Source organism: Rhinoraja longicauda, chromosome 2 (genome assembly GCF_053455715.1).
Source record: "Rhinoraja longicauda isolate Sanriku21f chromosome 2, sRhiLon1.1, whole genome shotgun sequence".
Classification (NCBI taxonomy): Eukaryota; Metazoa; Chordata; class Chondrichthyes; order Rajiformes; family Arhynchobatidae; genus Rhinoraja; species Rhinoraja longicauda.
The window spans coordinates 74,976,528-74,993,765 of NC_135954.1; the positions used below are offsets into that span (position 1 = coordinate 74,976,528).

Consider the following 17,238-nt stretch of genomic DNA (forward strand, 5'->3'; position numbering starts at 1 on the left):
GGCAGGAAACATGTTCCCAATGTTGGGGGAGTCCAGAACCAGGGGCCACAGTTTAAGAATAAGGGGTAGGCCATTTAGAACAGAGATGAGGAAAAACTTTTTTAGTCAGAGAGTGGTGAATCTGTGGAATTCTCTGCCTCAGAGGGCAGTGGAGGCCAATTCTCTGAATACATTCAAGAGAGAGCTAGATAGAGCTCTTAAGTATAGCGGAGTCAGGGGGTATGGGGAGAAAGCAGGAACGGGATACTGATTGAGAATGATCAGCCATGATCACATTGAATGGCGGTGCTGGCTTGAAGGGCCGAATGGCCTCCTCCTGCACCTATTGTCTATTGTCTATATGGCTGAAGGGGGGGAAGGGGGGGTAGTTGAAGGCAGTGCTCCAAAAAATAGTATTAGAGAGAGGGACAAAGCCTCCTTCTAATACTATCCTTTGGAGCACTGTCCTTCACCAAAGCAACTCTTACAGATCATGTGAGTCACAACCTTCCTGAAGGCAGAAAATGGAAGTTGTGGCTCACATGATCTGGATGAATTGCTTTGATGAAGCCCTTCCCTTTGCTAGATACTTCAGAAGGCAGTGGAGGCTGATTCTCTGGATGCTTTCAAGAGAGAGTTAGATAGAGCTCTTAAAGATAGCGGAGTCAATGGAGACGGGGAAAAGGCAGGAATGGGGTACTGATTGTAGATGATCAGCCATGATCGCATTGAATGGCGGTGCTGGCTCGAAGGGCTGAATGGCCTACTCCTGCACCTATTGTCTATTGTCGAAATGCTGTGCTGCTGGAGGTTACTGCAATCAAGATACTGGGATCCATATTGTAGAGGCAAGCTGGCACAGAATTATTAGTTTGGATGATATTTTCCAGTGTCCAGGTAAAAAGTTGTCGAGATCCTTTTCTCAAAACTTCAAGTGCTCGGGTTTGTTAATCACCTCAGGTGCTTACTGTCAACATTTGCAGGCTTTCCCTGCAGCAGCTTGGCTTTCCTCAAATGCTCCAGTTTCTTCCCACATCTCAGCTCATGCTGATAGGCTAATAGGATTTGTAAATTATCATTAAGCAGGTTAATGGCAAAAAGATTCAAAGGATTCTATTTCAGTTGTTCATTCAAGAGATGTGGGTTTCATAGGCTGAGCAGCACTTAATTGCTTGTCCTTAATTACCCTTGGGAAGGTGGTGGAGAGCTGCCCCTTGAACCGCTGTGATTCCTGAGGTGTGGGTATATCCACAATTCCATCAGTGAATGGGGAGAGAATTCCAGGATTTTGAGCCATGATTACAGTGACTGGCGGCGCTGGCTCGAAGGGCCGAAGGAATGATGATATATTTCCTCATCAGGATGGCATGTTGTTTGAAGGACAACTTCCAGGTTGTGGCATTCCCATACTTTTGCTGCCTTTGGACTTTCCAGCTGATAGAGGTCACTGGTTTGGAAGGTGGTGTCCAGGTAGTCTTGGTGTGTTGCTGCAGAGCATCCTGTGGATGGTATAAACTGCTCCTGCTGTGCGGCAGTGGTAGAATGAGTGAATGGTTGTGGATAGGATGCCTATCAAGTGGGTGCGATGTCATGTATGGTGTCAAGCTTCCTGAGTGTTATTGAAGCTGTAGTCATCCAGGTAAGTGTAGATTATTCTATCGCACTCCTGACTTGATCCTCATAGATGATAGGGAGATAGGAGGGGACTTATTCACCGCATGATTCCTAGCCTCTGACCTACTGTTGTAACCACATTGTACATTATGACTAAAGAGGATATAAGGCCCTCTCTTGCCTCTTTCAGTAATCTTGGGTAAATCCCATCAGGCGCTGGGGACTTATCCACCTTAGTATTCTTCAAAAGGTTCCCCACCTCATCCTTCTTGATATAAACATGTTCTAGAATATCAGCACACACCCGTTGTACTATTTTAATTAGCCATTGCCCAATTTAACCCTTTCCCCCAAAGTCAAATCGTACCCTTATCAAAAACTATTTGAAGAGTTTTTTTTAATCTCGCAAGCAATGTGTTGTAATTTACAACATTTAAAATTATTATCGGTTGAGACTGACTTTGTTTTTTTAACATACCTCATTCAGTATCGTAACCGAGTTTAGAATTCTCTCGAAACCCGGACACTGTTTAGAGTTTTAATAAAAGCCTTTTTGCACTCCCCCATTGAAAGGTTTGCACGTCATGGAATGGAGAATATTGGGGGCAATGAGGGATTGTAGGAGGGGACTGTGGTTGTGGTTGTCCATTATGGAGCAGAACAGGAGCTAGGGCCTAGCTTATGAGTAGAAACAAGGAACTGCAGATGTTGAGAATGATCAGCCATGATCACATTGAATGGCGGTGCTGGCTCGAAGGGCCGAATGGCCTCCTCCTGCACCTATTGTCTATTGTCTATTGGTTTACCAAGGAAAGACACAAAATGCTGAAGTAACTCAGTGGTTTAGGCAGCATCCCCGGAGAAGGGCCCTGACCCGAAAAGTCACCTATCCATGTTCTCCAAGGATGTTGCCTGACCCGAAGAGTTACTCTAGCATTTAGTGTCTTTCCAAGTTTGTGAGACAATTTGGTTTGTCTTTCATCTCATCCATCGTATGCAGGGAGAAACATAACCTCTAAAAAAATATGACGATGTGCTGAGCACTCTCTCAAACTAATAGTCTTCAAATAGCTGACCAATTTCCTCCTCACATTAGGCAGTCCATTCTGCACATCCACCCACTCCTATGAAAACTACCAAAATCTAACCTTTCCTCCTTCCATCTTCTGAACTTGATCCACTGCTCTATACTCCTGGGTATTGTGACAATTTCAGGCACATTCTCAGGGTCCAAATTTATCTATTTGCTTTAATAATTTTTAATTATTCAGTAACATCTTTACTTGACGCTTTTTACCACACTATACATTTCTAAACTCATTTGTTTCTCCCGGTTGTTCAGATTCCTTAACATAAACATCAGAGTACATGATCCTTGCTGGATTTGAAAGATAGTCTAAATTTCTTTGATGCATCACTTCCAGAATAACAAAGCACACCATGTCTGGCTATTGTGCAGAATCATTTTTCTTCCATCTCCATGCATTGTACAATTTTACAGCCAGAAAATACTACCAGTCTCCCGCAGTGTGAGGAGTATGGAAATCTCATGCTTTTGTTCATTTACAAATGAGGGGACATTAGTTTTAGCACAATAGAAAAATCCAGTGTAAGGATGGTAGGCCACCGGGTCTGTTAGTTTTCAGTGGTGATCATCTTTTTGAAACAATAGACAATAGGTGCAGGAGTAGGCCATTCGGCCCTTCGAGCCAGCACCACCATTCAATGTGATCATGGCTGATCATCTACAATCAGTACCCCATTCCTGCCTTCTCCCCGTACCCCCTGACTCCGCTATCCTTAAGAGCTCTATCAAGCTCTCTCTTGAATGCATTCAGAGAATTGGCCTCCACTGCCTTCTGAGGCAGGGAATTCCACAGATTTACAACTCTCTGACTGAAAGATTTTTCCCTCATCTCCGTTCTAAATGGCCTACCCCTTATTCTTAAACTAGGGTCCTTGGTTCTGGACTCCCCCAACATTGGGAACATGTTTCCTGCCTCTAACGTGTCCAACCCCTTCCAAACGTCCAAAATGTCCGTATATTTTGTATTGCTTTTGACACCCCTCTCAACTGTGACGAGGAAGAAAATTTAGGCTGACATCTTAAAGGGTATGTGAACATGTTATATATTTTGGCACTGGTTAAAGAACACAGTTTGTGGTAATTCAACTTTAGAGAATTGCAATACTTATCATGCACAGAACAAATCACTGAGATTATATGTGCTATTAATAGATAATGTTGATATTAGATTAAATATCTGGGGTATATTTATGGCATACTTTGGTAACTTTGTACAATTTTCCATTTAGATTGTTTTGTTTTATGACTGAATTTTAATAGCACAAATCTGTCCTTACCTTACAAAGAATAATTTATTTTTCAGCTTTACAATGCATTACATATTTAATGCACCTGCAATTCATTTAAATAAACTTTATATAGAATATATGATGCAGGAAAAGAAAACTTTTACAGATTCAAATGATAGCGACATGCATTGGCTTCTTTGAGAATAGTGAGAATGTTTCATTTTCTAAGCAATGATCTGTTGACTGGAATGTAAGTTCACATTAAAGAAACTGCAGCTTTTCATCACCACATGGAAGGCTCATCATACCTGCAAACAGAAATAAGTTTGGATTAAAACGATTGTTGACATTTCTTTTTTTGGGCAACATATCAATTTTCTCAGGAGCTCTTTAATTCCTAAGTGGTTAAAATCTACAATCACTTAAATATGCTCCTTCCACCCAGATAAAATTACATTGAACATCCTATGAAATGCATATCCATCCCACCTTTCAAATAGCATTCAGATAAAATTAAATTTAACATCCTCACCTATATTTGGGAAAGTTTTCTGAGTTATCTCTCAGCATCATTTCAGTCATCATTAGTGCTTCTGGGTTGGATCTCTTTCCAAACCTGTTGCGACAAATTGTCATAATACTTTTAATTGGAAAATTGCCAGAGTCATTCAGCTGATTAAATTGCAATCTTGAACTGTATATTTTGTTTTTAAAAAACCATAAATGCAATGATTTATCGTCTCAACCAGAAGAGGGCCTCCAGGAATGGTGACAGGGAGGAGGTGAAACGGGTGCAGAACGACTTGAAGGCGAGACTGAGACATGGGAAGGACAACTCCAGGAGGAAGCTGGAGCTGAAACAATAGCAGATCACCATGAGGGATGTGTGGAGCAGTATGAAGAGCATTATAGGCTACAAGAAGACCAGTGACCTGGGGAGGGAAAGGACTGGGGCAGCGAGCTAAACCTTAATAGATTTGATGGTGGGGCCTCAGCCCACCCTCCCCCCCCCCCACTCCCCGACAGACTCTCACTCTCAATCCCCCTGGTCCACTTCCTCTGCCCTTTTGTTGTCACGCCTGACAATAGACAATAGACAATAGACAATAGGTGCAGGAGTAGGCCATTCAGCCCTTCGAGCCAGTACCGCCATTCAATGTGATCATGGCTGATCACTCTCAATCAGTACCTCGTTCCTGCCTTCTCCCCATACCCCCTCACTCCGCTATCCTTAAGAGCTCTATCCAGCTCTCTCTTGAAAGCATCCAACGAACTGGCCTCCACTGCCTTCTGAGGCAGAGAATTCCACACCTTCACCACTCTCTGACTGAAAAAGTTCTTCCTCATCTCCGTTCTAAATGGCCTACCCCTTATTCTTAAACTGTGGCCCCTTGTTCTGGACTCCCCCAACATTGGGAACATGTTTCCTGCCTCTAATGTGTCCAATCCCCTAATTATTTTATATGTTTCAATAAGATCCCCCCTCATCCTTTTAAATTCCAGTGTATAAAAGCCTAATTGCTCCAGTCTTTCAACATACGACAGTCCCGCCATTCCGGGAATTAACCTAGTGAACCTACGCTGCACGCCCTCAATAGCAAGGTTGACCATCAAGGGTGAGCAGATGAGGAAGGAGCTGAGCAGACTCCGCCCAGGCAAAGCCACGGGTCCCGATGTTGTCAGCCCTAGGGTACTCAAGGCGTGTGCCAGCCAGTTGTGCGGAGTACTCCAGCATATCTACAACCGGAGCCTGAGCCTGGAGAGGGTTCCTGTGACGTGAAAGACATCCTGCCTGCTTCCTGTACCAAAGAGGATGCTTCCCAGCTCCTCCTATGACTACAGACTGATGGCACTGACTTCACACATCATGAAGTCCCTGGAGAGGCTGGTGCTCACTCACCTGTGACCCCTGGTTAAACCCTATGTGGATCTCCTGTAGATCGCCTACCAAGCAACAATGGGGGTTGAGGACACCATCATCCACCTGTTCCATTGTTCCTATGCTCACCTCGATAAGCCGGGAAGCATTGTGAGAGTCATGTTTTTTTTAACTTTTCCAGTGCTTTTGACACCATCCGGCCTGCACTGCTAGGGAACAAACTGACAAAGATGCGGGTGGAAGCTCATTGGTGTCCTGGATCACCAACTACCTGACTGGACGACCATAATATGTCAGGCTACAAAACTGTGTCTCGGACATGGTGGTGAGCAACACAGGGGCCCTACAGGGGATGGTCCTCTCTCCCTTCCCGTTCACCATCTACACCTCAGATCTCAGATATAACTCGGACTCCTGCCACCTGCAGAAGTTTTCAGATGACTCTGCAATTGTGGGCTGCATCAGTGAGGGGAGGGAAGCTGAATACAGAGGTGTAGTCAACGACTTTGTTGAGTGGTATAGGCTGAATCACCTCCAGCTCAACACCGACAAGACTAAGGAGTTAGTGCTGGACTTTGGGAGGAGAGGAACACCCCTGTCCCCTGTCTCCATCAATGGTGTGGATGTGCAATTTACCAGGGACTACAAATACCTAGGAGCGTACCAGGACAACAAACTGGACAGGTCCAGGAATGCTGAGGCCCTGTACACGAAGAGATAGAGCTGGCTGTACTTTTTGAGAAGGCTCCGCCCCTTCAACATTTGCAGTAAGATGCTGCAGATGTTCTACCAATTGATGGTAGCCAGTGCCATCTTCTTCGCTGTTGTGTGTTGGGGCAGCAGGGCAAAAGCCGCGGACGCCAAAAGGATTAACAAAATCATCAGGAAAGCTGGCTCCGCCCTGGGGTGGAGTTGGGTTCATGGGAGGTTGTCTTGGAGGGGAGGACTGTGGAGCATCTTGGACAATACAGCTCACCCCCATGACACACTAGTCAACCTGAGGAGTACCTTCAGCAACAGACTGGTTCCACCAAGATGCAGTATAGAATGCCACAGGAGATCCTTCTTCCCTGTGGCTATCAAACCTTTCCACTCATCACTTTAATTTCACTTAATTATACTTTTTTCTCAATAGGGATGGTTTGGCATTGGAGATTTCTAGGAATGTGAAAGGAAAGGGAGGTTGAATTGACAAGTTTTCCAGCCTGCACACACTCCTTGACCAGGGGCACAAGCTTAACATTGGGCACAGGGCATTCTGGACAGGAGTTAAGACCCACTTTGCAACACCAAGGATGGTCGAAGTATGGTCTCTCCTGGAGATTTTTAAAAAAGAATGTATTGAACTTTTTTTGTTTGTTTCCAAACCGGTGATGCTGCTGCTGCAAGTAAGAATGTCATTATTCTGTTTCGGGACATATAACAATAAAACACTTGACTGTCTCTTGACTCTTGAAATAATAAGTGTGAGCTTAATTTATAGTCTTACTGTGAAGTAACCAGGATGGGAATTTTAAACAAGGGTAAAGATCAGGATAATGTCATTGAATGAATGCAAGGCTATGTGGCCAATTTGTGTCCAAATCTTGTTATAAAAAAATTAAAATGTACAACGGTCCATCATTAAACTGTAGATGCACAACTTGTCATTAACATTAATTATGTACTATGTCTGTTATGCTTCATGTCAGCTTGAAGTTAACATTTCTCATTAGCTTCAATCACATTAGCTGCAGTAAAAGTCTATTCAACAACTGTGAGAAAGCACAATTTGTACCTGCAAAATAATGGTCTTAATAATATTGAGTTGTGCAAAAAAAATCATTGTGCTATGCATACATGGCAATAAAGAACCATTGATTCTTGATTCATTGATCATGAAGCCAAGGAACGCTTAATACCAAAGGGAGAATAGCAATTCAAAGGATGATTGGTTCACAGTGAAAAATGACATGGTTGACTATACGCTGAAGCCAATCCATGAATTTCACATCTGAAGGAAAGTTATCAGCCTGAAGCATTCATTCTCTTTCGCTTCCAGTGGATGCTGTGTGACCTGCTGAATGCCCCTAGCATTTTCTCTTATTCTTCGGGTTTTGTATTTAGTCGTTGCCATCAAATCACAACAGAGGACAATGAACAATAAAGACTATGCAGAAACTGTTTCATTTATTGTCACGTGTACCAAGGTACAGTGAAAAGATTTTGACACGTGCTATCCAGTCAGCAGAAAGACAATAAATGATTGCAATCAAACCATTTACCGTATATAGGTATAACATTTAGTGCAAGATAAAGCCAGCAAAATTCGATCAAGGGTAGTCCGAGGGTCACTAAGGAGGTAGATCGGAGTTCAGTACTACTCTCTGGTTGTGAAGATATCAGGGATACATGTATATGAAACAAAATTACTTATAGATGTTACAAGGAAAATTAGCGTGGAAGGCAATTGCTGAATGCGCCTCATAAGTTTGATGGACAATCTGCATTCTTCAATGACGTAAGGAAATATGATCTTAAAAGTATTTATTTGAGAAGAAAGATGCAGCTCGATTATTTGTTCTTTAATTGCAAAGTATGCAAAGTGGATTCTTGTGCAATCTTGTCAAAGGATTTTAAAATATTACTTTAAAAAGATCAAAATTTCCGGGTAGAATGGAGATCCACTAGAGATGAAAACATAGATTTACTGAATATTTAGATGCTGTAATGGGGGAGCTGAGTGTCTCTCTGGAGGGGAGTTAAGTCGGCCTGAAATATATTTCACTAGCAACAAAGCACGTGTCGAATAGCATATCAGGGCCATTAAATGTTATCTCTCTGCAATGACAAATTATCAGCTTTAAAGTCAGCTGTGGCAAAGGATGTAATGAACTGAAATTTCTCAGGAGCAGAAGGACAGATGAATTCCTGAACGATTTAAAAAAATCATATTCACAATTCTCTGGCGGTGCCCACAAAGATGTGATCAGCACAAATATCAGCATTGTGGGCGCAGGGCATGGGAGGACCCGGACACCACCTTACCCACGTCAGCTAAAGGGGGGAATCCCCGCCGTGCAACATGAAAGACGTCATCTCGCAGGCGAGCAGCCAATCAGGCTGGACTCTCATGGACAGCAAATCAGCCAGCAACATAATGTTAGCTGATTTGTCAACATTGTATGGAATAATCAATGAAGATTAAGGTTCAAATTGAAATCACCACAAACATAAAAAATATTATGTTCGAATTTATCGGAGAGATTATTGATCCATGCAATGAAAATAATTTTAGTGCCGGGGTGATCACTGAAGAATAGTAGGTTATTAAACATTGGCTGCAAATTTCCAACGCAGTGTCGGTTTCACTGGAGTTTCAGTTCTAGTGTTGTTTCTAATACTAATACTTCGAGTATTGAATACTAGATTGAATTCTAGTCTTCAATGCACCGAGTTCATTCACTACGTTCTGTTAGTGACAGTGGTAACCGAAAGCAAGGAATTACTGGCAATAGCTTCAATAACTTCTGGATTGCTGCATTCAAGTGAGTTCTCCAAAGGCTGCTGTCACAAGATAACAGGAACATGGGAATAGTCCAGATTCCGTTGGGTGTTTACGGCTGTGAGTGCTGACAGGATTGGTGACACGGATTGTGCAGTAACTTACAGAACAGAATTGGACATGTTCACTTGAAGGGGGCGATGTTGCAGGGTATTAGGAAGGAGTAGGGGACGAGGATTCACGGTACAGCTTTCTCAAAGATGCCTGAAAGGTCAGCTGGCATTTTCTTGGCTCGTAAATGCAGTTATTTTGTGTCGTTCGTGCAGTTATTCAAACGCGTCAAGTACAGTTTGAATTGGGAAAGATCACTACCTTCAAATAACACCAAAGGTGTATTTCCATAGGAATACTGTGAAAATGTTTTCAGCATCTGCAGTTCCGTGGGTCTCTTATAATTGCATAAATGTTTTAAATCATAACACACTCTGCCTTGAGAAAAGATTGAAAAGACTCGGCTTGTATTCACTGGAGTTTAGAAGGATGAGAGGGGATCTTATAGAAAACATATAAAATTATAAAAGGACTGGACAAGCTAGATGCAGGAAAAATGTTCCCAATGTTGGGTGAGTCCAGAACCAAGAGCCACAGTCTTAGAATAAAGGGAAGGTCATTTAAAACTGAGGTGAGAACTTTTTCACCCAGAGAGTTGTGAATTTGTGGAATTCTTTGCCACAGAGGGCAGTGGAAGCCAAATCACTGGATGGATTTAAGATAGAGTTAGATAGAGCTCTAGGGGCCAGTGGAATCAAAGGATATGGGGAGAAGGCAGGCACGGATTATTGATTGGAGACGATCAGCCATGATCACAATGAATGGCGGTGCTGGTTCGAAGGGCCGAATGGCCTCCTCTTGCACCTATTTTCTCTGTTTCTATGTTTCTCACAAGAAATGATTGTGAGACATTTAAATTCCTGTCAATTGTCACTTAAAAAGTCCGCGCCCGCAATATGTGGCTTCTATCGTATGTTTATTTACTGAGAATCTACATATTACTGAGCTGCACTTTTGAAACAATGGAAGCAGATAGACTTGCGTTGTGCGCCCCTCTCAAAGGCGTTAATATTGTTTCAGTGCGCTGGGATAATAGGGACGGCATTCTGCTTGTGTTCAATGGCACTGGGTGGCGCTGCGCCCTGAAATCAATTCAGCAATAGTGGTTTTACGATGTGACTTTGCACTGTACAGAGACAGATAACCAAACAATGTAAAGAACCAGGAAGGGAGATGGTAACAAGGGGCTTGATGCAATGGAGTTAAGCTGGACGCACGGTCCAATATTCCAGTACGTTATGATCAAAATAGGAAAATCTCCGAAGTAATTTTTATTTCTATCGAGGCCATTGTTAAATGCCACAACATTAATTTCACTTGATATTGTGGGAACTTCCCATTTGTGAATTGGCTACCATTTCCTCACATTACAACTTCAGAAGTTCAACGCCGGCAGCAAGGCACCGGTGGCGAACCTACCATCGCGCTGGCTAAATTACTGCAGCCGTCTTTGGCCCTGCGGTCTATCTCATTACACCGAAAAGCGTCCGAACCTGAACCCCGCTCTGTGTTGTGTATGAAGGAACTGCAGATGCTGGTTTACACCAAAGATAGACACAAAATGCTGGAGTAACTCAGCGGGATAGGCAGCAACTCTGGAGAAAGGGAATGGGTGACGATTCGGTTGAGACCCTTCTTCAGACTGTCCACCCTCAGGGTCTCGTCCCGAAACGCTGTGCATTCCTTCTCCCCAGAGATGCTGCCTGTCCCGCTGTTATTCCAGCATTTTGTGATTACCCGCTCCGTGTTGTCGAGGAGCTTTTAAAATCTGGCACGTTAGTCAGTCTCTGAACACATTTTCCCAATCCGGTTGTCAAACGTTTGCTCCGATTGAGGATAGCGGCTGAAATTATGTTTACAGTCCAAAATTATCAGTCTACGGCGTATCAGTATGGCGGGGCATGAAGGACAAACGTTGGGAAGGCATGTTACAGTCGTACAAGACTTTGGTTCAGCCACATTTTGAATACCATGTGCAGTTCTGCTCGCCCCATTACAGAAAGGATGTGGATGCTGTGGAGATGGCGCAGAAGAGGATTGTCAAGGTGTTGCGTTGCCTTGTTTGTCGAAAGGGAGAGGTTGGACAAATTTAGATCGTGTTCTCTTGTAAATAAAAAAGAGGCACGGATAGGATAAATAATCAGAGCCTTTTTTTCCCCAGGGTGGAAATGTCAAATACCAAAGGGGATTGATTTAAGTGAGAGGGGGGGGGGGGGTTTAAAGGAGAGGAGGCAAGCATTTTTTTTACACAAAGTGGAAGGTGTCTGGAACGCGCTGCCAGGGGAGGCGAGAGAAACACATGCCTCTAGTCAGGCAGTAGAGCAGGCAGGGAATAGACGAAGGTAGACCACGTGCAAGCACATGGGATTCGTTTAAATTGGCATCATGGTGGTCACAGCCATTGTGGGCTGAAGGGCCGGTTCCTCTGTTGTTCCGTTCTACTTTCTGTTTTTATGCATAATATTCTCAATGCAGAATATATATCACTATACAGAATACACAAAACTAGCCTCCCTTTAGAAATAAGTATCTATAGCTCATTTGTCAGAAAACAGTTGACAAATTAGTATTTAAAGCAAATGAATTATGTTAATTTTATAAACCAGATGCCATTTCCCTTAAAGCTATGGTAAGCTAAATGAGAGGTGGTCAATATCATACCATTGGCAAATAGCGATCTGCCCACAAGTTCTCAGGATCACCACGCATGTTTCGTGCGTAAGAATCCGGGCGAATTAAAAAAAAAATCCCGCGATTTCGTAATAATTCAATACGTTTTGTGCGGATGCAAAATATGGATCTTGCTAATTCCAGTGTTGAGCTACAGGTGAAACCTATCTAGCTCGTGTGCCCGAAGATAGACATAAAAAGCTGGAGTAACTCAGCGGGTCAGACAGCATCTATGGATTTAGAATCCAGATGTGGAGTCCAGAATCTGGATGTTGATCTGAATCTCTGGATGTAACCCGTTAAGTTACTCAGGTTTTTTGTGTCCATCTTCGGGTCAAATTAGCATCTGTAGTTCCTTCCTACATATAGCTCATATGCTCACTGTTGCTCGTGTTATCCAGTGCAAATTGCTGGAGTAAACTCTGATACGCGCGGCTGCCCTCCATCATGAACCCCTTTGGCTGGACACACCTTCTCAAGTCACAGTCCTCAAACATTGAAGTTAACATCTATATCAAATAGTAACATTCAGTTACCAGACACGCTGTTGTCAGAGATTCTAAACATGCCCACATCCCTTGTTTTTGGTACTTTATTTAATAAACATAATATTTATAGTATTGGGTTTGACGGTGGGTTTTTGGGCGATTAAGAATGGCGAGATTACTATGCTACCGTGATGTTCATTTCCTCCGCTCCACTGTTCATGTCGGGTTTGCTCTTAGCCTTAAGAAACATAAACCCCTTTCATTGTCCCCCCCAAACCAATTCGATGTGCAGGACATGAGCAGAATGAGGCCATTCGGTCCATCGAGTCTACTCCGCCATTCGATCATGACTGGTCGATTTTTCCCTCCCAACCCCATTCTCCAGCCTTCTCCCCGTAATCTTTGAGGCCCCGACTAATCAAGAAAAGATCTCACCTCTGCCTTGTAATGAGGTTGAGGTAGTGCCTCAGTGCGGTGTAATACTTGGCCACCTGTTCTGCAGGAGCACCGTCGCCGGGGTTGTCGGGTTTGGAAGGGTAAGCGTCTGCAAAAGTCCCTATGCAGATCAGCATGCTAAATATGAATGTGAACACTCCCAGCCAAGACTTCATGTTGCACTGCATCTGAAAGGAAAAGTACAATCAGCAGAACTCTTTTCAAACCCGTTGTGCACTGTGAGAATTGAACGAGGTCTTGGTTCGAATGTCAAGCGACAAAATAAAACGCTAATTGCCCCCCCCCCACTCACTCATCCCCCCCTCCCTCATCCCCCCCCCCCCCCAATCACCCCCCCCCCCCCCCCACTCATCCCCTCCCCATACAGCCATCAACTCAACCAGCGGTAGAGTTGTTGCCTTACAGCTCCAGAGACCCGGGTTCCATCCTGACTACGGGTCTGTACGGAATTTGTACGTTCTCCCCTTGACTGTGTGGGTTTTTCTCCGGGATCTCCGGTTTCCTCCCACACTCCAAAGACCTACAGGTTTGTAGGTTAATTGGCTTGGTTTAATAGTGAATTGTCCCTGGAGTGGATGGGATCGCGCTAGTGTACGGGGATCGCTGATCAGCACGGACCCGGTGGGCCGAAGGGCCTGTTTCCGCGCTGTATCTCTAAAATTTAAAAAAACTGAACATCATCACAGAATAAAAGTTTCCACTCGAGTGATCATTGTAGACCGCGCAAAATTAAAACAGCTGCTGTGCCCAGCGAAATTATAAATTGTTTCAATCTACACATCTCCTCTACAACTCGATATAACAAACAGAACAATTCTTCTCCAAAAGACACCTACATCAAACATAATTGTGTTTCATTTTTCGGCAAATGACGAAAACCAAAGGGTTTTGTTTCCATATTTCGTGGATCTCATTATCTATAAACTTTCATTAGTAATCGTTGACGCTGGTGCAGAAAATGTTATTACGAAAACAACGATAAATTATTTAGTTTTTCAAATTAAGAGTATTTAGAATAAACTTCACACGATCAATATACCTTCAGTAATCTTCCGACATTCTCACCACCTCCAACGGGATCCCAACGCTAGTCTCATTTTCCCATCTCCACCACTTTCCGCCTTCCGCAGAGACTGTTCCCTCCGCAACTCCCTGGTTAACTCATCCCTTCCCACCCAGACCTCCCCCTCCCCAGGTACCTTCCCCTGCAACCGCAGAGGATGCAACACCTGTCACTATACCTCCTCCCTCGACACTATACCTCCTCCCTCGACTCTTTCAGGTTAGGCAGAGGTTCACTTGCACATCCTCTAACCTCATCTACTGTATCCGTTGTTCAAGATGTGGACTCTAGTGCATCGGCGAAACCAAACGTAGACTGAGCGATCATTTCGCTGAACACCTTCGCTCAGTCCTCCTGGACCTACCTGATCTCCCGGTTACTAAACACTTTAATTCTCCTTCCCATTCCCACACAGACCTTTCTGTCCTCGGTCTCCTCCATTGTCAGAGTGAGGCTAAAAGCAAATTGGAGGAACAGTATCTCATATTTCGCTTGGGCAGCTTACAGCCCAGTGGTATGAATTTTGAATTTCTCTAACTTCAAGTAACCCCGGCATTCCCTCTCTCTCTATCCCTCCCCCTTCCCAAGTCGCACCAGATTCTCGTTTTCACCCAACAATAGCCTGTTTCCTTTATCATCGTTACTCTTTTAGAATATCTTTCATTCATTGTTCTTTACCTACATCATCGTCTATATCTCACGTTTCCCTTTTCCCTAACTAGTCTGAAGAAGGGTCTCGACCCGAAACGTCACCCATTCCCTCTCTCCAGAGATGCTGTCTGTCCCACTGACTTACTCCAGCTTTTTATGTCCATTTTACCTTTAATATTCACCCGTGCAGTTAAAATCCCAAAGATCCAAGCTAAATTCTATGATAGATAATACGTTACTTCCTCGTGTACAATGTACTTTAATGCATTTCTTTCTGTCCGTAACCAGAACCCGTAAACAGATTGTGCACAAGTGCATTTCCAACTCGGTGTACTCACGTTACAGGTCTTCAGATGGTTGAAGTGTGACGGGGATCTATCTGTCGCCGGTCTCTGTGCACCTCTGCCCATTTGAGACTGAGAAAATATCGGGCTGCCTTGCTTTTTATGCGTTTCACTTGGCGGGGTGAGGGAGGTTCCTGGTTACGCTTCATTGACCACTGTTCTCCATCACATTCCTGCAATGCCAAACCCACGTCAGTAGCGCCGTTGCAAGAAACTGTCATCGAAGTCCTGATACACAACTGACGAGGGCGATTGCGAAATACAAGGAACTGCAGGTGCTGCTTTACAAAACACACACGCACACACACACACACACAATGCTGGAGTAACTCTGCGCGTTAGGCAGCGTCTCTGGAGAACACGGATTAGCGCCGTTTCGGGTCTGGACCGTTGAGTGAGATCGCTTTCCTTCAACTCAGAACAAACCCATTGCCACATCCACACTGGTCGCTTCCTCCACGGGAGAACGTACAATAAAACAGCATTTCACTTAAAATTTGGCCCCTCGGAGGCACTAATAACATATTTTGATTGCGAGCCTAAACTGTGGCACTGGTCGGACTGTGCTCGAACTAAATGTTTCGTGCCCCGCGCCTTGTCCACGTTTTGCGTCTGCAAGAGAGTACATGAAGGACAAACAAAGCATTGGATGGATGGATGGATGGATACCCGAGAGTCCGCAGCTCCCGTTTTAACTGAATGTTTGCTTCGGAATAAAAACAATGTAATTTTTTTCCCAAACAGACCCACTTCTCCAGATATCGAGTTCTGTAAATGTAAATGCGACACAATTCTCGGGCGATGGGAATTTAATGATACAAAGGCAACGCTACCGAAAGCACGTTACGAATGGGATCACCAGATACACTGCTAGAAAGTGGTCATGATTTTCCAGATTTGAGTTCAGTAGCAGCGATGTAAACTCAGACTGGAAAGTGAGAGTCGTTTTTAACCCTTCAATAGTTTTTTTTTTTAAATGATGCATTCCTGAGAGTCTTTGAAGCCAAATACGTTTCTTGAATAATTCGACGAACAGGGTTGAAAGTGTGGAAATGGTAAATTCGCGACAAAAGGTTTCACATTTCGTCCTTCTTGATATAAACATGTCCTAGAATATCAGCATACACCCGTTGTACTATTTTAATTACCCGTTCCCCAATTTAACCCTTTCCCCCGAAGTCAAATCTTATCCTTATGAAAATCTATTTGGAGACTCACAGAGTTTTTAAAAATCCCGCAAACAATCTGTTGTAATTTACAACATTTAAAATTATTATCTGTTGAGACTGACTTTGTTTTTTTTAACATACCTCATTCGGTATCGTAACCAGGTTTATAATTCTCTTGAAACCTGGACACTGGTTAGAGTTTTGTTAGAAGCTTTTTTTGCACTCCCCCGTTGAAAGGCTTGTACATCACGGAATGGAGAATATTGGGGGTAATGAAGGATTGTAGGAGGTGAGTGTGGTTGGGGTTGTCCATTGTGGAGCAGAACAGGAGCTAGGTCCTAGTTTGTGAGTAGAAACAAGGAACTGCAGATGTTGGTTTACCAAGGAAAGACACAAAATGCTGGAGTAACTCAGCAGAAGGCAGCATCCCTGGAGAAGGGCCCTGACCCGAAAAGTTACCCATCCATGTTCTCCAGGGATGCTGCCTGACCCGGAGTTACTCTGGCATTTTGTGTCTTTCCTAGTTTGTGAGACAATTTGGTTTGTCTTTCATCTCATCCATCGTATGCAGGGAGGAACATAACCTCTAAAAAAATATGACGATGAGCTGAGCACTCTCTCAAACTAATAGTCTTCAAATAGCTGACCAATTTCCTCCTCACATTAGGCAGTCCATTCTGCACATCCACCCACTCCTATGAAAACTACCAAAATCTAACCTTTCCTCCTTCCATCTTCTGAACTTGATCAACTGCTCTCTACTCCTGGGTATTGTGACAATTTCCGGCACATTCTCAGGGTCCAAATTTATCTATTTGCTTTAATAATTTTGAATTGTTCAGTAACATCTTTATTTGTCACTTTTAACCACACTAAACACATTAGTTTCTCCCGATTGTTCAGACACCTTAACTTAAACATCAGGGTACTTGATCCTTGCTGGATTTGAAAGATAGTTTAAATTTCTTTGATGCATCACTTCCAGAATAACAAAGCACACCATGTCTGGCTATT

General features: G+C 43.6%; 1 protein-coding gene across 3 annotated transcripts; it reads right to left on the minus strand.

Moving 5' to 3' along the window:
* Window positions 1-2,882: 2,882 nt before the first annotated feature.
* Window positions 2,883-15,265, minus strand: LOC144610089 (pro-neuropeptide Y). Of its 3 annotated transcripts, none has more exons than XM_078428633.1 (4): window positions 15,050-15,265; window positions 12,977-13,158; window positions 4,442-4,525; window positions 2,883-4,217 (listed from the first exon to the last, which is right to left on the minus strand). In XM_078428633.1, exons 1-4 carry the CDS (start codon window positions 15,119-15,121, stop codon window positions 4,193-4,195), a joined length of 363 nt encoding a protein of 120 aa, XP_078284759.1. In that variant the 5' UTR covers window positions 15,122-15,265; the 3' UTR covers window positions 2,883-4,192. The 3 variants fall into 3 exon arrangements, with proteins under 3 accessions (XP_078284759.1, XP_078284749.1, XP_078284766.1); XM_078428623.1 differs by having other exon boundaries at window positions 12,977-13,164; window positions 15,050-15,259; XM_078428640.1 differs by lacking the exon at window positions 15,050-15,265 and adding an exon at window positions 14,037-14,158 and having other exon boundaries at window positions 12,977-13,164.
* Window positions 15,266-17,238: the final 1,973 nt, after the last annotated feature.

What these genes read in the sequence shown, in the direction of transcription:
- LOC144610089 (XM_078428623.1), bottom strand. Translation starts at nt 15,121, where the DNA reads ATGGGCAGAGGTGCACAGAGACCGGCGACAGATAGATCCCCGTCACAC. An exon ending in ACCATCTGAAGACCTGTAAC is followed by an intron (nt 13,165 to 15,049) that starts GTGAGTACACCG and finishes TTTTCCTTTCAG; the next exon opens with ATGCAGTGCAACATGAAGTC. An exon ending in AACCTCATTACAAGGCAGAG is followed by an intron (nt 4,526 to 12,976) that starts GTGAGATCTTTT and finishes TTGTCGCAACAG; the next exon opens with GTTTGGAAAGAGATCCAACC.